The sequence below is a fragment of the Artemia sp. Qi Xiang Cuo genome, chromosome 19 (assembly GCF_049724085.1).
Source record: "Artemia sp. Qi Xiang Cuo chromosome 19, ASM4972408v1, whole genome shotgun sequence".
NCBI classification, from domain to species: domain Eukaryota; kingdom Metazoa; phylum Arthropoda; class Branchiopoda; order Anostraca; family Artemiidae; genus Artemia; species Artemia sp. Qi Xiang Cuo.
Genome location: NC_142812.1, coordinates 23120713 through 23145262, shown reverse-complemented (window position 1 = coordinate 23145262; position 24550 = coordinate 23120713). Strand labels below are relative to the sequence as shown.

At 36.5% G+C, this 24550-nt stretch overlaps 1 protein-coding gene across 1 annotated transcript in view; it reads right to left on the bottom strand.

Annotated features, from left to right (window-relative positions):
• The window catches only part of LOC148940623 (ribosome biogenesis protein WDR12 homolog), a 46828-nt gene that overhangs the window by 7866 nt on the left and 14412 nt on the right, over positions 1-24550 (bottom strand). Inside the window, exons 2-7 of the mRNA XM_089105026.1 lie at positions 21831-21916; positions 19637-19847; positions 12183-12500; positions 10860-11029; positions 9693-9775; positions 6331-6577 (exon numbers count right to left, since the gene is read on the bottom strand). Coding sequence (XP_088961152.1) covers positions 6331-6577; positions 9693-9775; positions 10860-11029; positions 12183-12500; positions 19637-19847; positions 21831-21916 — 1115 coding nt within the window. The remainder of the gene's footprint in view (positions 1-6330; positions 6578-9692; positions 9776-10859; positions 11030-12182; positions 12501-19636; positions 19848-21830; positions 21917-24550) is intronic.

Sequence of the window (24550 nt, the reverse complement as noted above, 5' to 3'; positions counted from 1 at the left end):
ATAAAAAGGGCCACAGCAAAGGGTAATTTTCTTTTTCAAGCCACGTATGGAAGGGGCGACTACAGAAACTTGGAAAAGGGCTAATTTGACTTAGAACTGAAAATTCTATGGCCTTTTTAAGGGCCGAGTGATTGGAGGGAAGGCAACCTCCCTTCAGTATCCTTTCCTGATACCAACCCACCCCTAACCCTCATGATATTAGATCAACATTTTGAGATAATCAAGTAGCTCAGAAACATCAAAATGCCTAATAGGTATGACAGCAAGGTCGACATTACCCTCATATCCACATTGACAATAGGTTTAAACTGTGCAAATTACCCAATGTTCAAAGATATGTTTCAGTAAAGAAGACGGCAATGTTTGATCTTGGTTGTCCAATCAGCTAGAAGCTCCTAGGGATCACCCCATTGGTCAATATTACCTGAGTTTCCAAAGACATACTACAGGAATGACAGGCACACCTCAGTAAATCAAAAGATACTAGGTGCATCCGAATTTTTAAATTATCTGCTATATTTCGTGTACAGAAGATCGAGTTGGAACTAACGTGGACGGGTGGGGATTTACTGCACCTCAAATTTTGATTTGGGGGAGGGGGATAGGTAGACCAAAGAACATTACGTGCATTCAGGTCATTGAAATAGCTTATCAGCAAAATTGGGGACGATGGTGGAACTAAGAAAAAAGAAGACACCATGTGCATCGAGGTTATCCAAATATCACATCTGCAACATCTCGGGAATGGCTTGGAAAAGGGAGTTGAAACTTACAGGCAGTGTAGGAGGAGGAAGGCAGGAAGACTTCAAATTTTGTGTTGGGGAGGGGGGAATAACATTTTACGTGTCAGATTAAACTAAAAGTTTATATTAAAGCCAGTACGGGAATTAGGTTTTTTTTCACGTTTCAGTAGCAAGGTATATCAGAAGGTATTTAGTGTTGCCAGGTTTTCATAATGGCGGGTATGCAATACTTAGGGAAAGGCTTGGGTAACACCGTTTAATCTCCGGTAATTTTTTCGAAAGGGGTAGGGGGCATATGGGCCTCAAATCTCAAAGTAGGAGAAGGGGCAGACAAGGCTGACATATTATGCCTCAAACCCGAATAAAAGTCTCGACAGTTTAAGCCTTTGTGGGACTAGAACCTATTCAGTGTAAAGAATAGATGTAAATCGAAAGACATTATATGTATCCGCAGTATCTCAAGGACGACGTGGGAGATAGAGTTGAAACTTCCAGGGGACGTTAGAAAGTAAAGTGGGCCTAAAATTTTGACTTGGGAAAAAGAGCAGAGACAAACCCAAAGACAATTATGAGTACCCGTGCTATCAAAATAACATATCTACGATTTCTCAGGAACAGCTTAGGGGTGAACCAGAGGCATATTGAAACAAACCAAGCATCCAGATTATCAAAATGACATATATGAACATCTCTGGAAAGAATTATGGAAATCAAGCTCAAAATTTCAGAATGTTGGGGGGGGGCATGAGGCAAGGGGACTTTCGAATTTTATAAGTTGAAGGAGAGCAATAGGGGGACAACATATGTGTGTCTCTGATTTGCCTAACGGTTTTGGCAATATTAGTACCACTGGAACTTCAAATTTATTCACGGTGAATTAGTGAGGTAAATCAAGTCACGGTGTATTCCGCAAGGTTGTCAGAATGGACTATATGTAACATCTTGTGAATGACTGGCGGAATCGAGTTCAGCCCCCCCCTGAAATCTCACAATTTTTTTTTACTCATAATTTCCTGATACTTTCCAGAGCAATAGATACTGGTTAGTTACTGATCCGGGCATAATTTGTTCTGCTTGTAGTTCGGTCTATGTTTTGGTAGATTTTTTGGCCGGTAATTATCCAATTAGGTCGCCAACATAGTGTTAAAACATATCCTGTCCAGCTTTTTACCGCCTGTCAAGGAATCTTGGGGTTAAATATTAGTTTCAAAAATCATCTGGTCGTAGTCCTTCTGTAGTCTGTAGGTGATAAAGCAGCCATTCTTGCAATCAAATCCAATCAGTTGACACCCTAAAATCAAGTGTTGCTAAATATAGGAGAAGTGTGATAATTCCAAAAAACAACATTGTTCTCCAGCTTTGGGGTAAAAAACGACGGATTAGTGAAGTTGACCTTAAAAAAGTGATTGATCATCTGAACATTACCGTTACGACTGAACCATCGACTTCAGTTCAAGAATCAATACCATACGCTGAAGTAATAGTAGCCGAACCTGACAAAATAAACGTCAAGCTTGATATTGAAGTCGAGCTTGATATTGGAATCTTCTTCGAAAGAAGAGGCTCGGTTTCTGTATCAATACCACACGCTGAAGTAGTAGCAGACGAACCTGACAAAATAAACGTCGAGATTGATATTGACGTCGAGCTTGATATTGGAATCTTCTTCGAAAGAAGAGGCTCGGTTTCTGTATCAATACCACACACTGAAGTAGTAGCAGACGAACCTGACAAAATAAACGTCGAGCTTGATATTGACGTCGAGCTTGATATTGGAATCTTCTTCGAAAGAGGAGGCTCGGTTTCCGTTACGACTGAACAATCGACTTCAGTTCAAGAATCAATACCATACGCTGAAGTAGTAGCAGACTAACCTGACAAAATAAACGTCGAGCTTGATATTGGAATCTTCTTCGAAAGAAGAGGCTCGGTTTCTGCTGAAACAAAGTATAGCTTAGTGAAAAGGTATATTAAACAAAACAAGGACTTTCCTTTCCCAGTTCATGTCAAAGCTTCAAAATAAGGACTTTTCAAGTTAGCTGGATGGATAAGTATGCTTGGCTGGTATTTTCTGCAATAAAAAAGGAGGTTCAGAAAATATTATGCTTTGCGATCAAGCCGGTAGTGGGTCTCACCAAAAATTAGGGCAGCTTGTCATGGAGCCTCACGTGAATTGGAAAAACGCCCCGGAAGACTTTTCTAAACATCAGTCAAACTCCTACCGTAAAGACGCTGTTGTTCGAGGAAAAACTTTTCTGAGAACAGTGAGCAGACAAAGGTCCTCTATTGCGGAAGTCTTGAGTAATCAGAATAGAGAAGAAAAATAAACAAGCCAAAAATGGCTCCATCTCATCACAGAAACAATACTGTTATGTGGACGGCAAGTGTACGGCACTGTACGGGGACGAAGATTCAGGGAGATTGATCTTTGTAGAGCCTGCAAAAAAACTATAGAAATTTTAGGACCTTGCTACGCTATCAAGGGAAAGATGAACAATGAAACAGGTGTTTGAGGAAAGTTCGAGAAATACCTAGTGCTGCAGCCCCAGAACTGAGGCCGAACAGATTGATATTTGTGGATAGGTCATTACTGCAAAGATCATTGATCCACTGAAGTCGGCTCGGTTTTTCACCAATATAGTGGACGAGACAATCGACATATCAAGACTGGAACAGATGGCTCTACAGCTTCAATTTTTGGACCTCAAAACCTTTCAGATCAGGAAAGGGTTTGTTGAGTTTGTTGATGTTGAAGACTCGTAAGGTGAAAGCCTCAGGCAATTTATCCCAAGTCGAATTCAGAAACTTGATCTCGATTTGAAACTGCACAGACGACAAGGGTATTTTTGGACCTCAAAAGCTTTCAGAACAGGAAAGAGTTTGTCGAGTTTGCTGATGTTGAAGATTCGTAAGGTGAAAACCTCGGGCAATTTATCCCAAGTCGAATTCAGAAACTTGATCTCGATTTGAAACTGCACAGGCGGCAAGGGCATTTTTGGACCTCAAAACCTTTCAGAACAGGAAAGAGTTTGTCGAGTTTGCTGATGTTGAAGACTCGTAAGGTGAAAGCCTCGGGCAATTTATCCCAAGTCGAATTCAGAAACGTGATCTCGATTTGAAACTGCACAGGCGGCAAGGGTATTTTTGGACCTCAAAACCTTTCAGAACAGGAAAAAGTTTGTCGAGTTTGCTGATGTTGAAGATTCGTAAGGTGAAAACCCCGGGCAATTTATCCCAAGTCGAATTCAGAAACTTGATCTCGATTTGAAACTGCACAGGCGGCAAGGGCATTTTTGAACAAAACCTTTCAGAACAGGAAAGAGTTTGTCGAGTTTGCTGATGTTGAAGACTCGTAAGGTGAAAGCCTCGGGCAATTTATCCCAAGTCGAATTCAGAAACGTGATCTCGATTTGAAACTGCACAGGCGGCAAGGGTATTTTTGGACCTCAAAACTTTTCAAAACAGGAAAGAGTTTGTCGAGTTTGCTGATGTTGAAGACTCGTAAGGTGAAAGCCTGGGGCAATTTATCCCAAGTCGAATTGAGAAACATGATCTCGATTTGAAACTACGCAGGTGGCAAGGGTATGACGGGGTTGCAAGCATGAACAGGCATTTGTCGGGAGCCCAGGCTTGTATCTAAAAAAAATATTCACTTGCCAAGTATGTTCACTGTATCGCCCAGATCTTGAACTTCATTTTGATGGATTCAACTAAGATCCCTGATATCCAGTACTGTATGAATGCTATTCGTAAAACAGTAAGTTTTTTCACTTTAGTGGAGTGCAATATCTTAAAAACTAACACTTAAGTCAATCTGAACAGTTTGTGCAAAACTCGATGGGACGAAAGACACGACGCGATATTAATAACAAAGCAGTTATTTATTTTGACCTTACAAGGCCCTACAAGACATAGAGACAAAAGGAGACTCCGTGGCGTCGTCAAAAGCCAGAAGTCTGCTCAATAGCATCCTGAACTTGGACTTTATAGCTACCCTCATTGTGTTGAATTTTTTCTGGGGTACACACCCAAACGTGTTTAAGCTATTCCAGTCAGAAAATATCGATACGGCGCGTGCAATAAGTGCGTCGAAAGTGTAAAAGATGTTTCCAGATATACGAAATAGGGCAGAAGAGAAGTTCGGTTTTCAGAAGTCACCTACATATGCCAAAAAATCACCGTTGCCATGCCACGAAAGAGAAATGTCGTCAACATCCTAGTGAAAAAAAAACCACAGAGAACGAGTTTCCCTTTTCAATCCATTCGTGGACCAACTCATCCAGTCACTGGAATCTCACAAAATTATTCTGAAAAGCCACAGCGGAATCCCGCCTTCTTTTTTCGTAAAAGAAAGTATCGACGATGTAAGAGCTGATCAAGCTCAGAGTCCGCTGTGAAGGCTGAGCTTGGATTACAGTAGGCACGGTCGCTGAAAGTAGTTCTCAGTCTTCTTTCAAAGACGGCAGAGCAGAGCTTGGCTGAGGGCGAGCGAGGCATGTTTCTCTGCGTCCATATATTACTCCGCAATTTCTGCGTCATTCCTACTTCTACAGCATGTGTTGAGAGGTCATTTTCTTCAATGAAAAGGCTAAAAAACTATTTCTGCAGCCAAATGAATAAAGGTCAACTAAATGGCTTGGCATTTATGAATGTCCATCGACATGTTTTTGTATCAGTAGATGAGACTCTGGTTAATTTGCTCTTAGCTTCACTTGTAGGTGGCAATTTGCAATATAGGTAAAGTCTTTATTTTTTGATGTGTGCTTTTAGGTTTCGTAGATGCTACGAGAATAATCCGCTTTTATCTTCTATTTTGAAGGATTTGCTCCACCCCCTCCTTCGACATAAATTCCTGCGTAAGTACCCGGTTTGACTTAAGACCAGATCCTTCACAGGGTGCACTTTAATGCCCAAATATTCTGACTTATTTAGCCTTAGAACGATTTTTTTTAGGGGGGGGGGTAGAAACTGATGTATAATCCCTCATGATTCCCAGGAATATGTTTGGTCCATACCTTCAGTATTTGTGCTGTGAGGGGGGAGGGGTTAATAGGGCCCCTTCCACCGCACAAATCTTTTTTATGTCACATAAGATATTACATTCACAGGTTTTTTTTTTTGTATTTACTTAGCTTGTAACTTTCACGGTATTTAGACAGGGTCAGGTAGACCTCAATGAACACGAAAATACCTCGAAACTTTGTGGCATCCGTATGTGAGACCTAAAACTGGGCCTGCAAATTTTGTTTTCAAAATACAGAGAAATAAAAAGCGAGAAATTACAAGCATTTCTCGCTTAACTTATAGTATGTTTAAATAAAGCGCCAATTAACTGCCCTGAGGAGAAAGACGAGCATTTGATAAGAGCAGCAATGGTCTTCCTTTAAAGGCTTAAAATATTTTGCCTCTTTTTTATTGTCTATACTTTTTCTTTTTTTGTAGCCAAGCTGGGACAAAAGCAGAAGGGTCATGAGAACCTGGGACAAAGGCAGAGTCAAGGGAAAGGGTTCCAACATTACGGTATATTTTTTTAAAGACGGTGTTTCAAGTGCCCCGATAACATGGACAAGAGCACCGACAAACATACCTTTTGATCGAGGGTCATACACTCGAATATGTCTATCTGCTGATGACGTCAGCAGTGATCTATTTATTGATGACCATGAAAGTGAGAAAAAAGACTTGTTTCCGGTTAGTTCTGCTTTGATTCCACCGAGATGAGCGTCCCATAAGCGAATGGTATGATCCCACGAACACGTACATACTTCAGAATTGTCAGTCCAAACACAACCAGAAACAGCTTCTTTGTGACCGGATAATGTTACCAAAGGTGTCTATAAATATTTATTCTAAATTACAAAGTGGGCTATATGTAAATTCGGCTACGTCTGATGTATTCCTAAACTAATGGAACAATTATTATAAAATTTTGTACATATACTTTAATTAACACCACATGAAACTTCGGCTGAACAGTTTTTTTGCTAACATAATAGAAAAAAGACTGAAAAATTCCCATCAAATGACGTAATTCATTTGCGATCCATTCGCAATAGCCGAACGCCCGAACTGCCGTCTAGGCAAAGTGGGTACTAGTTGCGAGGGTCGAAGGCTTGAACGAATTACTAATTAACCTATTTAGGTATTTTTCATTAAGCTACTTAGCCATTAGCCTAACCATTGGTGCAGCCTAGAAAGAGCGAAGAACCAAGTACCGAAATTAAAATATTTTTTTTTTTTTTTAAAGAACTTGAAAAACTTTCAAGAGAATTACCAATAAAAATAAAAAGCATACAACAGGAATCACCATGGTCAAAAACCCATAATCTGAGGTTTTCAGCCCTCTATCTACAAATTGAAGAAAACCACATTTTAGCCTGAGTAGCACCGATGTGTCCTCCTTGTTTTGGCTTTAGTTTTAGCACCACTAAGCAGAACATCTTAAAGAGCTGTTTACGGGCTAATTTAAAAGGTAGTGCATCGCAATTTTTCACAAAAACTGCATTTATGGTATTGTGTCGCACACTAGTGCCAATTCACGAACATATTGAGAGCAAGGGGGGGGGGAGGACAAGGTTTTTTTTTCAATTTTTCAAAATAGAAAAAATTCAAAAGATTTCTTTAGAAAATATAGAGGGGGGGGGGGGAGTTGTTGCTAGTTTCAATTTTTTTAAGTTAAAACATCAAAAACAAGTTGTTTTAATATAGTAGAAGGGCACTTGCTCACCATAATCTTGCTATTATTTTTAGCCGAAATAACTGTTTGCATCCAAAAGATGCCTAATGCTGAAATCTGAATTCTTCTTCGTCTTGCATAAGAATAATTGTTCTTATCGTATTCATCAGAAATTACTGTTTTTATTTTCGTTTATGCGCAAAAAAACGAAATACTCAATCTCTAAAATTGGCATTTTTACTTCTGAAGAGCCAGATCTTTAATCATATAAGTAGAGGAGAAAAAGAAAAGAAAAAAAAAGGCACGTAAGTAAAACTCATGCAAAAAAGTGATTTTCCTTGTTATTTTACCTGTTATAGTTTCCTGTAAAGTGTTTACGGCCATGGTGATTCCAAAGGTTTTGTACTTTTTGTTTTGATTAAACGTCATTTTTAGGGGGTTTGAGGCTATTTTTCGAAATTCCCTTAAATTTGTTTTCAATACAACATTTTATTATTAATATTAATTTAGATAATAGCTACAATTCCTATATTAGCTATTTCTCTCAATTTCCTTTTTTTACGCATTTTTTTATTTTTGTTTACTATGGGCCATGATTCGTCCTTTAGTAGGTTACATCTACCACTGAAACCACGATGAAATTCAATATGTCAAATTTCATATTTAAAAGTCAAATATGTCAATATTTCCAACACGTTAAATTAAAACTCAATAAGTCAAATTCAAAATTAATATGCCATCCCCAGTAAGCAGCTACACAGTAAAATGGTAACGTAGATAATATTGAAGACCACACTGCCTTTCCATGACGATATATAACAGTTTGAATAGGGATAAATCCTTTTATAAGACAGTGGAAAAAAAATAATCAAAAAATATACTGGATATTTCGATCACACGTACAGTGATAGTCATCAGCAGAAATACTGTAGTTCTGGTGTATTTCGAAATATCCACTATATTTTTTTTTTCACTGTCTAATAAAAGAATTTATCCCTATTCGAACTGTTATTTATAACAATCGTAATGATATTCTCCTTTGGAAGCAAGGATAAAAAAAAATCTGATGAAAAGGAAGATAAAAATCTGAGTGTTCCAAAAACGAAAATACGGATACGTCTTTCAACGATGTGCTTTATTTGTCATGTTACACAAAGTTCTACGTGATGGATTTACAGGATTCAATGGTCAGGTCTTCATGGTGGCGGCAGTAGGGGTGCCCCCCCCAATGTTTTTAGCCAGTCGATAAAAAATTGAGTTGGTGAAATAGTGGCACAAAGCACCACTATTTCACTGGTTCAAGTCTTTTTTTCTTATAAGATAAACCGACAGATGAAAATACTAGACGTAAAATTAATTAAAGAAGATCAGCCTCTGTTGGTAAAAAATGAAGCAATTTTAAAGGCAATATCACCTAAATTAGACGGTAAAAATGATCTCCCAGTCGGTAAAATACAGTCCTCCCCCCCAAAAAAATATTTTGGCTATTGACGAGTCTGGCAGCAGTAGCTGTAACCTAGAAGAGGTTGCAGCCACTTGAGCCACTGCCAGCTGAACTAGTATCCAAAATATTAAAAAAAAAATTGTTTACAAATGAAATGTCTACTGAAAACTGTTTCCTTTGCAGCACTACTTTGAAAATGCTAATCTTGATTCAGATTCAACGAAACATTAATTTTTTATTACGAGGAGAAATTTCGAGCATTTAAAAAAGAACCTGAAATCCATCAAAAATAAGGCAAAATTAGAATTGAGCCTACACCATTGAAATTCCCACTGTCGAGTACCCTTAACAATTGCTGCGTCACAAATTACTTCAAATTAATTGGAAGTGCCTTCAAGTTAAGACATTTTTTCATGTCAGTACAAACACAATTAGTATCAATTGTGGTTGAATAAAGAGAAAATTTCAATTTGATAGGGTTCAATTTTTTACGGAAGCTTCTCGGTGATTTTTTCTTGCCATAATCGGCATCCCGACTCATTAGCGGGTTGTAGCGTAGAAAAAATATAGATACGTTTCAAAAGGTGTAAACTGGGTATAATACAAATCCCAAGTTAAAAGAGGGGGTGTCCAAATGCCCGGCAAAGCTGGTCCTCAGTCCCAACTATCAATTTATTTGTGGTATGACGTCCTTCGTACCATCTCGAACGAGGAATCTCCGATGTCTCCGTGCACCTACAGAATAAGCGAAACAAAATAAAAGTGATCTACAATCTAACCACACGAAAACACAGGCAGTGCCAAGTCTCTGATGGCAGAACACACTCACCCTCGTTAGCGAATCCACGCCTTCTTTTTTAAGTCGCTTTCTTTCTTTTGGGTCAATAGGTTCAGTGACTGATGCATCCAAATCTAAAATAAAATGCACAATTAGAGTGTCTTTGTTTTACAATTTGTTATAAAAAAAATTATATGCAGAAACGTTGAAAAAGTTAATTCAAAGATATAATTGAGCTGCTTGGGAGCAGCCCGATCCATGATTCGACTTCCACTAGCTGTTCGTAACTTGAGCTCTTTTGGCATCAGATAATGAGGTTGTCGCGCATCCCTCTTTTACGCCTTGTATTGCCAACAAGGCTGTATACGGAGCGGGAGGGAGGTGGGAGGACACTGGGTCCAAACCCCCACCCCGCCCCCTGAAATGTGTGTCTGACTCGTAGAAACATAAGAAACTGCATATAAACAAGTTGTTGATGCACTTTTTAAAGCTTTTTTGCAACCCCCCCCCCCCAAAAAAAAAATAGCCCCACTCAAACAAAATTTTTGGACACAGCCTTGACACCCAATGTAGCGAAAATTGCATGAGACTCGTGATTCTGGCTAGGCTATCTTCTCTGGATTTTTCTTGTTCTTAGTTATTCTAGTTTTAGTTATTTGTTTTATCTGTTTGTCTTTTCTTTTATGTTATTTTTATACTCGTTTGGCTGGAATTAGATTATTAAACTAATTTTTTTTTTTTTTTTTTTTTTTTTTTTTTTTTTTTTTTACCAGAACACTTAGTTAACTCTTAACTTTGTGCGTTTGTTATTATGGTTAAGGTAAATTATCCTGTTTGATCATTTATTATTAATTTTTTGTGTGTGTTATTTTTTATACTCATTTTAAGGAATATAAATTACTTAATTGAATTCCGCTTTTTCATTTTTTTTTTCTTTTTTAGCAAAGACGCTAGGTCTTGACTTCATACTTTCATCACCACGAACGTTCGTTAATATAGTGAATCTCCCCTCCAAAAAAAATATTTAAGGGGCTGAATACTAAAGATTTTTTTAATTCTATATTAGGATGTACTTAAGGTTTGTGTTACCTGTACAAGTGTTTGGTCTGTTATTGTTCCATAATTCTACTGTTTTAATGTTTCAAAGCATGACAACAAACATTATATAGATAATTTCGAAGACCACGCTGCCTTTCCATAACGTCAAATTAACAGTACGAACAGGGATAAATCCTTTTATTAGACCGTGAAAAATAATGACAGAAAAATTCTGGATATTTCGATCACATACAAAGTGACCGTCATTATCGTTTCTGCTGAGTATATGTGATCGAAATGTCCAGAATTTTTTTGTCATTGTTACAATTTTGGTTTGCTTTGCATTATTTCTGATTAGAAAATACATCCAAATTCGTTGAAAAATTCAAACTTTATATTTTAAGGGTACTCAAATCATTCTGTGAGAAAAAGTCCAAGTTATATCATTATTTCCCTGACACCGTCATTTATATTCCCGATGTCATCAGAGAGCACTAAGCTGTCACGGAAGAGAAAGCCAAAGTAAGTGGCATACTTATAGATTAGGTGTTACTTTAGAATAATGGGAATTTACTATAAAATAAAACTGCCATCACTGGGAATCGAAACCAGGAAACTTCTGGCAACTTTGATTTAATGTTTGTGTTTCCAATGCAATTTTTGGCATCTTGTTTAACTACTTCCCAACGGTTTTCATAGATCAACAAAATACAATAGTTTTTGTACCATTCCATAACTGAAATTAAACTCTATTGATCTGCCGAGTTGCATTTTTGAAATTTGGTGTGCATTATTTTCATATTGATTCATCTATAATGGACGAGATAGGCTGATTCTTTATGGTATCAATTCCCCTTAACTCTATGTATCTATATCCACTAATCTTTGTACTAACTATTTTAGAACTCTCTATATTAGAGGCAATCTCTAACATAAGGGATACTCTAACATATTAACCTTACCTTATAATAGCCTGTACATACCTTACGTACCTCAAACTTATGGGCTATATTCGCGCAATAAAAAAAGCTAAATGCTATATTTAAACGTATTTTTTTCATCAAGATCGTCATTTAATATGACTAGGCTTGTTTACTTTTGGTTTGAAAAGCCAGAAAGGCCTAGATAAATCATTGGATGGAGAGACATAAGTTACTAGCTTACAAGTTTTACCACTGTCCCTTTCAGTGGCGTCAATTAGGCAGGAGAAGGGGGCACGTGCCTTCCTCCATATCTTCAAAAATACTTTTTGAGGGGTATTTTTATATAAAAATGCCTTTTTTGTGTTTTCATTGAATAAATCTAAAAAAAGACAAGTTTCATCCCCCTAAAACTTCAAAAATACATTTGCCCCCCCCCCGTAAAAATTCATGAATTGACACTACTGCTCCCCCTCCCTGGTTTTAAACTTAAAAACATGTGCAAATGACGGAAATTCTATGAAAGCATCAGAATTACGTAACACTACAAGGTGTATGATATTTCAAAACAAAAAATATTTACTTGTGGTCCAAATTTTTGAGGTAGGTATCCCAGGAGCCAGAAGCAATCAAGGTTCTAGTTGGGTCAACTGAGACACACTCAACACTTCTTTCATGCCCTTTTCCGATGGTAACACAATCGACTGACAATTTTTCCAAATCAATTTTCCACTGCATCACCGTCTGGTCATGGGACCCTGAAACCAATGTGGCAGTGTTGTCAATGACATCAATCAATGCAATCGCTTTAACTGGACCAGCGTGAGCCGGAATTGTCATTGTATGAGAGCCATCTATACCCCAGAGCTGAAGAGTGTTATCATAGCAACCAGAAAAAATCCTACGAGTAAATACTATCTTCAGAAGAAGCTGATACAGCGTATGGCAATTTTATTCTCCGAAAAGAATATTAGAAAAAAGGTAAAAAAAAGAATAGTTAAAAACAAAACTATAAAAATGAGTATAAAATTTGCAATCTTAAAATGTCTCTCTTTTACCCTTGGCCGTAGAAAATTAAGAAAGATATTGTTTGAAGGGAAATTCATAGTTCCAGTGCCACGCTGAAGTAAAAATAAAAAATATCCTGCCACATTTTAGACTGAAGTAACGGCAACATAGCCAACAAGTTTGAGACATTATCAAGAAACAGTATCAGTTTTTGTAGTTTTGTGCTTCAAGGAAACAATTTTTGGCTTAACTACGGACGAAATGTTATCGAGCGGAAATCCTGAGAGCTACTTGTGTCAAAACTATCCAAAATCTATATGCATGGCCACGCAGTTTCAGTGGTCATACAGCCACATTCATTGTTTTTAGCTTACTTAAGAGTTTATTAGCAAAAGGAAAGTCACTTTCCTAAAACTTTTAAGTTTTAGAGCCCTTTCAAAGTAGCAAAAGAGATCACGCGGCAGCTAAGTGCCTATTTATGGCATTTTGTGCTGCAAACAACAATTTTGGCCCCAATAAGGTCAAAATAGCATTAAACAATAATCCAGAGATAGTGAATTGGCTCAGAACTATCAAGAGCTAATTTTAAAGTTTCAGAAGTTATACTGCCACACGGTAGCGTATTTGTCTCTAAAACTATAGATAGATTGATAGATAGATATTTATTCCAACAAAAGCCACTTTGGTCCATGGCAAAAACAACAACAAATAACACAATATATAAAATCTTTCCAAATGGAAGGTGAATCTAGACCATTTAGGTTTCCGTTTCAATCTGACACCCTTTTCGAGGGTGTTCAAGCCATTTTTTGGAATTTCCATTTTTTGGAGGTTTCAAATTACATTATTTGAAATTAATGTTAATAAGATATAAACATTAATTTAAATTTAATTGAAACATGCTTAATGAAGTGTCGGGACTTGTTACCTGTACTATATTCCTTAGCTTACCCAAATAGATTTCAACAATTTCAGGAAGCATTCGAAAATTGATCACGATACACCTTATAGTAAAACGAAAAAATCACAATGAATTGGTAATGATTAAGACAGAGAAGGTACACACATTTCAAATCAATATAAACGATTCTTATTGGCGGATCTTTTTTCTTTATTTAGGTTTTACCATTCGAAGCGCTTGTAAAAATTGAATATTATGAACATTTCACTTATATTTTGCACAAATTGTCTTGAAACCTTCAAAAATTCCATTTTTTGGAGGTTTCAAGCCATTTTTTGAAATTCCCATAAATTTCTTTCTGCAACAAACTTTTAATTCTGCAACAAAACTAAATGGTGATTTTGTCTCACTAGTCTTTTTTAATTTTTGGTTACTATGGGTCGTGGTTCATCCTTCACTAGTTACACCTATTGCTGCAATCATGATAAAGGCTACACATTATTGCATTGTTGTGTTACGACTATTAGGCTAGGGTCATTGGATTATCATCATTATAACAATATATTAATAATAATATTTTTTTTAATAATAATTAATTTAGATGGTCTGAAGTGCAAATAAAGAGCCAGTAATTCATTTTTAGACCCAAACTTCAAACGTTCCATAGGAGGTCCTTCAAATATATGAAGCTGAGGATTTATCCCCGACGTTAGGAGCGATTCAGGGGAATGGGTTATTGATTCAATCCCCCCCCCCCAAAAAAAGGAAAATATATTGCCTTTAACATGGGCCTTTTCATATAATATACAACAAGCCATGAAAGACGTTGGACTCACGATTAAATCAAAAATTTTGATTTTTAAATATTTGTGCATTGCGAAAAAAAAAATTATTAACTTATATTTAATACAGCCCCCCTAATGTTTAGATTGTCTCTAGCATGATATAAAAATGAACAGAAATTACTCAATAAAATAAATAATTAATTGGAAAAAATTTGTTTAGAAAAAAAAATATTTAGCAGAGCTTAAGAACCAATTAAATATTACGCCACAGTTATACCATAGGTTATTCCAAAAACATACAATTTACCGAAAATACACAAAGCGGGCATTACTCCAAGGCAAATAATTTCAGAGACTACACTGGCTAAGCATGATAAGACCAAAACCGTAACGAAACAGTAAAACGAGGATAAATCAGATCCAGTGAGAAAAAGAAGAATACTACGCCATATTTTGCTCGAGGCCTCACTCAGTGCAGAGTTAGGAATACAAAAAAATATTGTCCACAGGACAATATGGAAATACAAACAAAAATGCTAAATAAAATTAGGCTTTTGCGAGCAACGGTGAAAGGGTAACTCAATAAAAAAATATAATAAATAATAAATATATAAAAAAAGTGGACGAGAAAGAGAGGGCACCCTACTCAGAGCAGAGGAAATGGGAAGAAGAGCGAGTAGCTGTTGCCCAGTGGAAATTTGGCGCTCGGGATGCAAAGGCTAAAGTAGAGCAAGACTATGAATACGTCTTGGATGACACCATTGACTTTGTTCAAATGCTGAAACTCCCTGGGACAAAAGAAATCGAAGAAGTGGTATTTATATAAAATATCTTTTTAATAATCGTCAATGCTGATTTAACTGCATGTTGAATATTCTAAGGGTTTCCTGTTTTTTAGCATAAGAAGGAAAAAAGGAAGGCACTTCAGTAATACAAATGCAAAAATGAGATTTGTTTTGCTGTTCATGGGTGAAACTGCAAACCTCCAATTCGTTCTGGATAGTTCTCGATAGAGGGTTTTCCAGGCTCTTTATCTTTCTCGATCTCTGGTTTTGACTCAAATATATCTTAATGCTAGAGTTTTAGTTTTTTGTGTTCAAAAACTAGAATTCTCGCAGCCTAGGTGTCCAAAACCCATATACTGCACAAAGATCAAAGCTGTGGTAGTAGTTACAACGTAATAAAGACCGAACCGCGGCCCATGGTAGCCATTAGCAAATTTGAAAACAGGTCTTTGAAGAAACTGTCTCCTGTGTAGCTGTGTAGCTCTTCCTGTGTAACACTATTTTGAAAACAATAACTTGTGCTAAATAGGAATTTGAATCGAACAGTAATCTTAAATTATCAGAAGAAATTTTCAGAGCTTCAAAAAAGTCTGAAACCATGAGGCGTAATTTTCTATGGGGCAGGGGGGCAACTCCCCCTCCAGACCCAAGTTTGCCCCCTCCCCAGCTGGAATTTAGTTTCTGGAAAAATTGTTGTCAAAATTAAGATAAGCCTGCATAATTTAAGTGTCCACAGAAATAGGTCAATTATCTTTAGTGTATTTTTGCCTTTATGGTAAAATATGACTCATTTTTTAGTTTTCACCGTCATTTCACTTGATTTGGGAAAATTGGCTAAACAGCTCTTCAGGTTTTCAAATGGAAATCCATTTTATATAGAGCTTTTTTGAACGTTAACCGTTTATCAGGTTAGTATTATGAGGGATCCTGTTAGGCTGCAAAATATGAATTCGTAAAAAAACGAAAGATTGTAATGAATAAGTTTAGTATAAATGGGGTTTGGATTCCGATCTTTCGTATTTTTTCGTAGAACCATATTTCGCAAAATAACAGTATCTCTGATAATACCACACTTGGTAAGCGTTTAAATCTCAAAAAAGCCTTATTAAAGTCTCCCATTAATTAAAAAAAATCCAAATTAAAAAATCAAAAAATTAAAATTACAAAAACTCATTTAAAAGTCAGAATAGTCATTCAGTATTTACTTAAGATTACTCTTCCACCGTTGCTTGGATATAGCTTCTTTTATCTAGTATCTCTTTTTAAAATTTGTCTTTTTATAGTAGTAGATTTTGATTTATATTTTTTTACTTTTTTTATTCCTAATTTTGCAATAAGGACGGTTGAGCGGAGGTCTCGACTGAGACATTTGCATAATATTCTTCTTCTTTTTTCACTGGCTCTGATTATCCTCGTTTTCTTGTTACTTACGACTTTTTTCCGTTTCCTCTGATACCAACTGTATCTACTACTAAATCCATTAAAACTACTACTAAATCTAAACTTACTGAAATCAACAAAACAAAAATTTAAAAGCGATTGACCAAATCCTTAAGCTTTCATTCGCCCTGATTATTCTCGACTCTAACTACCTTCTTTTTCCTTCGCTCTGATTATACTTGTTTTACGATTTTTTTTTCGTTTCCTCTGAGACTAATTGTATCTACTACAAAAGCACTCTAAATCCACTTCCAAATCTAGATTTACTAAAGTCACCAAAAGAAAAAATTAAAAGGCAATTGGCAAAATTCTTTCAGCTACTAGTCTTTTTATAGAAAAACCAACTTTCCTTGGAATGGCAGTTGGCAGAAACATAAAACAAAATGTGAAAATGTCCCTTGAAAAATTGAAGAAATTCTTAGAATCACTTATTATTCACTCGTTAATAATATTCAACAGTTAAATCTTGCCAACATTTATAAGAGTCAAGCTGTCCCCTTCTTCTTTGCCCAGTTTGGCATTGAGCAACGCCATGTTCATAGAGCAACACCGTATTCAGGGGGGAGGGGTAGAGGGTGTGAACCTCCCACCCAAATATTTTTGTCCGACTCGTAAAAACGTACCAAAATGGAATATAAACAAATTTTTGATGAGTTTTTTAAAGTCTTTTTTGTAAGCCCCCCCCCCGAACAAAAATCCTGGTTGCGCCCTTGTCATAGTGTACATTTTCGTTTTTGCGGCCCAATATTTAATATCATATAAAAATTTACGATGTCCATATAAAATATTTATGATATCACCATATAATAAGGTGACATAAATATCATCAGCATAAACAAGATTTCTTATAAATATTTATTTATCTAGCATTAAAGTGATTAGCGCTATGTACGAGAATAGCACTGTTGCAGTTAAGGTAAGAAATTAGGTTAGCAGCTGGTTTTGTGCTAAATCTGGAGTTAAACAGGGTCGTGTTCTGTACCTCTTTATATGGATCATTTTGATGGACTTTATCTTAATGAGCACAGGAAAGGCTATGAGACAACACAGAATCAAATTGGGAGGAAGAAGTCTCCTGGACTTAGATTATGCTGATGATTTAAGCATCCTAGAGCAAAGTGTGAGCAAAATGAATGAACTTTTAGAGGTTTTGCGAGTTCAGGGTGCTAGAATAGGTTTTAAAATTAATGCTAAGAAGACTAAGTTACTAAGGCTAGGAATAAGTGAAGATGAAAAGGTGACGTTGGATAATGAAAAGATTGATCAAGTGGGCAGCTTCACTTACCTTGGTAGTATTATTAGTAAAGATGGTTGGAGCAGTGAAGATGTCAAAAGTAGAATAGCCAAGGCTCAGGGTGTTTTATCACAGTTAAAAAAAGTTTTGAAGAATATGAAGATTAGTCTTCAAACCAAGACTAGTATATTAGAAGCTACAGGGATGATAGTGGTCAAATATGGCTCTGGAGCATTGACGCTCCGAAAATCGGATGAAGACTTGCTAGATGTTTTCCAGAGACATTACTTAAGGATTGTTCTGGCTGGATACCCGACTGCCTGACCGTATCTCAAATAATAGGCTATACGAAAAATGTGGTTCACTACCGCTCTCTAGGGCTATAATGAAAGAAAGATTTAGGTGGCTAGGGCACGTTGTGCGGATGAAGGATGACAGATTGCGGAAGATTGTTCTTTTTGGCCAACTGTCTAGGGCTAAACAGAAAGCAGGTCGTCCTCATCTGGCGTCGGAATCGTCATAAAAAAAGATTTAAAGGAAATGGGAACTTCATGGGAGGGTGTAAAGAGGGAGGCTTTAAATAGATTTGGATGGAGGAGGAGCGTGTGTAGCTGTGTTGGCCTCAGGCGGCTTGGTGCTGAGGTGAGTTGTTAGTAGTTGCAATAGTTATTTATCTAGTGGTTGAGCTTATTGTCATATTCGAGTGTTGTGTTTTTATCTATTTTTTCACCTCATCTTTAGCCATCGAGTAGCTCTCCTATTCCTTGAAATTTGAAATGGTATAAATAAATTGAAATTGATAAATAAATTGAATAAATAAATAGTTTGAATTAAAATAAAATACTAAAAGCATGACTACGATGTCATAAAATATACTGACTGAATCTTGTCTCCGTCTCCCCCTCTCCCAATTGATTTATCCCTACCCCAGGTACGAGCCGTAAAAGATTTAGGAAAGCACTGCGAGAATATTCTTCCGGCGGAGTAATGGCTAAAATGTACTATTGATTAAACTTTTCGAATTTATTAGCTAAGAGGCCTCTACCGGTACTCATCATATGAAAACCCGATTACAGCCCTTGATTTAACATAAATATTTTCGAATTTATTAAATTATAGGCCACTATGGTTTGCTCATCATTTGAAAATCCCGTTTTCGGCCCTTGATTTAAAACAAATGGATCATCTATATCTAATAAGGTAAACATATACTATAGATGGGCTAGAACTATTCAGGGCAATTTTTGAGCTTTGTATATTTTTGAAATTGGCTTACCTATTTTTTTTAATTAACATGAGAAAAGATAGTGAGGATATCGAAGCGTTCGTGATAGCAATGGGTAAGTACAGAACCAAAATTAACGAAAGGTTTAAAAGGATTTCTTATGAAAATACATGCATTAAAAATATTTTCTTCTTTGGGATTTATATATATACAAATATAGATATATATATATATATATATATATATATATATATATATATATATATATATATATATATATATATATATATATATATATATTACATCCGTTTTCATGACTCTAAAATTTGTTCATGTTTCTGACTTCATTGGTTTACTTACTTTTCAGTGTACACACACTTGATTTTATATATAACCATTGGACTGGCAAATTTTGTCGCTTCCTAGCATTTCTCAGACTCTTGGCAATGGAACACTTGTTTTCACAACGTCACCTTTCAGGTTTTTAGGTTTTTTTTTGTTTTTTTTTTTAACAAGGATTATTTAATTTTTACAGCCTATTTACATTCATATGGTTCCAAAATTATTCTTCATAAAGTTTTATGTTTCCAGCTTATTTTTCAGGACAACCCGACAACAGTCTCTTGAGAATCAGCTTCTAATAAAGAGAAGGCACTTACCACTTGTCAGAGCAGACAACTGCAGAAACCCAATCATCGTGATTTAAGCTGTCCTGAGGTTCTGGCGGCGGAAAGCGTTCAACATATTCAATATCAACAACTGCCTCAGTAGGGATAGAGTAGTTGATCAAATGCTCCAACAAACTCAATCGCAAAAATTCACCATTGACCAAGAAGTCAAAATCGACAGCGTTCCAATCAGATGTTGATTCTTTAAATACATGAAACAGTGAACTTAGTGAAGAAAAAAAAAGATTAAAATGGGTTTTAAACAGTTTAGGTGTTCACTAGTACAAGCAGTTATTTCCATAAAATTGGCCTAAATTCCAGAGAAAGGTCACGAAGAAGTTACTTCCCTAAAAGTACCAATGCTCTACTGAAAAAAGCCTTTTTTTTCTTTTTCTTTGCAAGTGAAATGTTTAAATACACTCAAATATGGAGCTTAGAAAATAAGTTTTGCAAATAAGGCAGCAGATACCCATCCTCCAAGAAATGTAAGGACCATGAATTTCAGAGAGGTTGTTAGAGCTTGAACAAAAATTGTTTTCCAGGTTTTTGTACATCCTCCTTCCAAGCCCAAGGATTTTAATATGTTCTATTATAAACTAAAAGCTGGAACTATTTTAATTAATGCTGATCTTTTTAAATGAAAAATCCACCGTACCCCTCTATGCAGAAATTGCTATCAGACTTTGGAAAACTCTCAACCTTTTCTCCTTGAATGCAACTCAATGGATCAAGAGTCTAGGAGACTGAGAAGATATTGCCATCAATTCCAAATTTCTATATAATTTGATGCTCTGATTAATTGCTCCCTTTCTCATGATTTGGAAGCCACAATTACTAGCAGCACGCAGATTGTTATCAACTGGCGGATATTTTTTGAAATACAGTTAGAATCATCCAATAATCAATAAAAAGTATCCCTAGAATTTCAAGTAGGTGAATGGACCTCCTACTGGATCCACAAACCTCGCAAACATGTGAAGAAGAAGTGTCTGAAAGACTGTTTCTTATTTTCTCTTGTCATTTTGGGGAGGTTTTTTATCCTCCAAAATGAATGTTATTTGAGGTTATTTTCTAAGACTTTTCTTTTGAGAAAATTTGAGAGGTTTTCAAGTGCTTTAACACTAGAACCTAATTTTTTTTTTTTTAAGTCAATCAATTCGGCTTTCACCAGTGCAGAAAAGCTGAGTAAGCCCTAATTAAATGACTGGATTTAAGGTAAAAACAAATTGAGAAGGACAGTTCACAAAATTTATATCTAAATGGGTCAGGTATATCTATTTTTTGGAATACAGTAGAATCATCCAACAATCAGTTTAGTATCCCCAGCATTGAATCTAACACAATATATATGGAATTTCGTCGTATATCCCCAGCATTGAATCTAACACAATATATATATGGAACTTACCTATCTGGACAATCTTAAACAAGTGATACAACGTTGTTAGAAGTTGGTCAAACATGATTAACAAGATCTCTAACTTAAACTCACCAGTCACTCTACCCAGAGACTCTAAAACCTACACATGTATACAAATACCATTATCAGATTAATTTAAATAGGCCCACCAAGAAAAACAACTTGTTCTCTCATCAGGTGACCAATGATCAACAGTCCAGGGACATTATCAATACAGAATTGCATGAAGGGTGACCATGGAGGTCCCCCTTCATAAAACAGGGATTGTGCAACAACAGCCTACAAGTATAGGCTCTCATCTAAAATAGGGAGTGGGCCACAACAGCGTACAAGTATAGGCTCTCATCAACATGGAGCACAATATCTACTCTTGCCAAAAGATAACCAGCTCCATGTGTTCAGAAAACTAAGAAAAAACACTGAGAGTCATGTTATCATGTTTTTCTTTGTTAATTTCTAATTTATACTTGTTCAATATAACTTGACATTTCCTTGCTTATTCTACAAATAATGTATTGATTTGGGCATTTTCCTTTGACACTACACAGTCGTTTAAGTGTGCACCCCCATTCAAGTATATGCTAATAGTGATTTATATTAAGGAAGATTTTATTTCCTTTTTGTCTTTTCCTCAGATAATAAACTTAATAATCAAAATTCAATAAAAAAAAAATCATCAATTCCTTTAACGATCATTTTCCATTTTCGTTCTGTTTAGATAAATTTTAGTCAAAGCCCCTATAACTTAAATCATTAGAAACAAACCTTGAATGAGTCCATTTACTAGACTATTAAGATCTCCAACGTCAATTGATGATGGAACAGATAGAGGTGTCTCTGGTACTGAGTATCTGAAAAAGAGCATAGTTTGGTCTAAATAAACATGTTAACAGCTAATTGAGCTCCTTGATGCTTTGCAAAATAAGTCTAACTTCTACACAAAGGGGGAGGTAAAATTGTATTGTTCTACAAAAAAGTGGATTTCTTATCCCCTCCTATTCAAAGATTACCCAGGGGATTACTAGGGGTAAATGTATTTACTAGGCCATATATGTATGCAAAGAGTTCCAGGAAGGCATAATTTATATTAAGTTACATTATGAGCTGTAGGTAGAACAAATTCGGACATGTATTATCCTACCAGGGGGTCCCATTGCACTCGGTCGTCTTTACAGGAGTCCTACTTCAACAAGTATGGAGAACTCATTCTTGGCTATACATTGATCTACTGATATTGTTGCCCAAAAATATAAGAGTTTATTCATACTTGGCGACTTTAACTTACCTGTGATTGAGTGGGCTGAAGCATAGGGCCACACAAGCAATATGGTAACCCAGTCTTTTCTGGACTGCTCAGAGGAACACTCGCTATTCTAGGCAGTGGCATTTCCAACAAGATTTTGAGAAGGAAAGAATCTTTCCCGCCTTTATCTCGTTTTAATAAATGCTCCAGAGTCACTCATTAACATAGAATCACAAACCCCATTTGGAAATAGTGACCACATTGAAATAAAATGCAAATTTTTACAGTCCCACAGACATCAAACCTAACTACACATGTGTATACAAACCACAGTCAAATCAGGCATGAACTCAGTCAGTGTGATTGGTCATTTGTCAAATTTATGGAAGTAGAAGACACGTGGGAGATAATTAAAAATGTGTTATTGGACACCGTCAATAAAAATACAACTATCACATGGAGACGCAAACCCCGAACTCTCCCCTTTATGAACAGAGAAACAAAAATTGCCAGGAACAAGAAAAAAAACTGTTAAAGCTCATAAACCATGCGGCAACCTCAAAAACCAACCACAAGAAATTCTGTAGATATGCCTCTGCACATAAATCTGGTAGGCAAACGGTTACTGAGGTGATTTGTAATATAATCCAGCCAAATGACCCCCAAAAATCTCTGATGCCTTGAATCACCAGTTTACATCAGTATTCACACCTGCAGACACTGCCAGGGGCGTAGCTCCAGCATTTTTATTGAGGGGGCAAAAAAGGTATACATCCAGAGAGTCAAGGGGCATGGGCTATATAATATTTTTTTTCTTCAATTTATCAGAGGGGGCAACTGCCACCTTGACACCCCAAACGACACCACTGACACTACCCCCTCCAAACCCCACCACCCTACGTAATTAACACTCAGGTGTCTCCAATAATAGTGGATTAGGCTGAGCTTGAATCTCTGCTTAAAAAGCTTAATCCAGATAAGTCTGTTGGGCCAGATGGCATTCATCCACGACTCTTTAAAGAAGCTCTTGCCCAATTATTACTGCTACTCTCAAGGCTGTTCCAAAAGTCTATTGATGCCAAAGTCATACCATTGGACTGGAAAATTGCCCATATCTCTCCAATACATATAGGAGGTGACAGGACCAAAGCTCCCAATTATTGGCCAATCAGTAATACCTGTGCTGTTGGGAAGATCCTAGAAGGCATTGTAAATGTTGCTGTTCTCTAACATTTGGCCACAAATAACCTTCTATAAAAAAACCAACATGAATTCCGATCAGGTAGATCAGTTGAAACAAATCTGATTGACTCATGCAATGACATAACTGAGCTCCTTGACCAAAGTCTCCCAATTGATATGGTTCTGCTAGACTTTGCTAAAGCCTTCAATAAAGTCTGTATTCAAAGGATCCAGCTGAAACTGAAGGCAATTGGAATTGAAGAGGGTGTGGTGGACTGGATAATGTCTTTCTTGAAGGGAAGAAAGCAGAGGGTCAGAGTTTTTGTTGAAGGTGGTGCAGCTTTCTATTTTGAAATAGCAGAAGTCTCAAGGGACTGTTTTGGGACTTTACACTTTTCAATATCTACATTAACAATGCTCCAAAAAATGTGATTAATAAATTTAGCCTATATGCTGATGACCCAAAACTTATTGGTCCTGTTGACACACAGCAGGGTGTAGCCTCAATGATGTCAGACCTAGACTACTTTTGCAAATGGGCCAATATACAAAGATTTGATTTTAATGTTGAAAAGTGCAAGGTTCTCCATTTTGGAAGAAATAATTCATGATGGCAATGTTCAATGTTGTCAAATTCTGGTGAGAGGCAACAGATTTCCAAGAGTACCTCAGATAGACTTGGGGGTTGTTGTGGATGAAGCAGGGGCTAACCAGACTCTTGGTATCATCAAGTGCACAATCACTAGTAGATCCTCAGCAATAGTAACTCAACTCTATAAAAGCCTGGTGCTAAATTGGAGTATGGAAAGTGTGTTGCCACACCAATTAATCAAATAGAGAAAGAAGGCTCTCAAATCTACTCAAAGATTGGCGACAAAATGCATAAAGGGTCTCTAACATAAACAGTATGGATGTCAACTGCAGAGCCTGAAGCTACCAATTCTGATATACCGTCAACACAGAGGCAATATGATAATCACCTATAAGTTGCTCCAGTCTGACAACAAAGATATGTTTGACCCTGCCTGTTTGATTTCTGCAAGTATGCCAAGACAAGAAA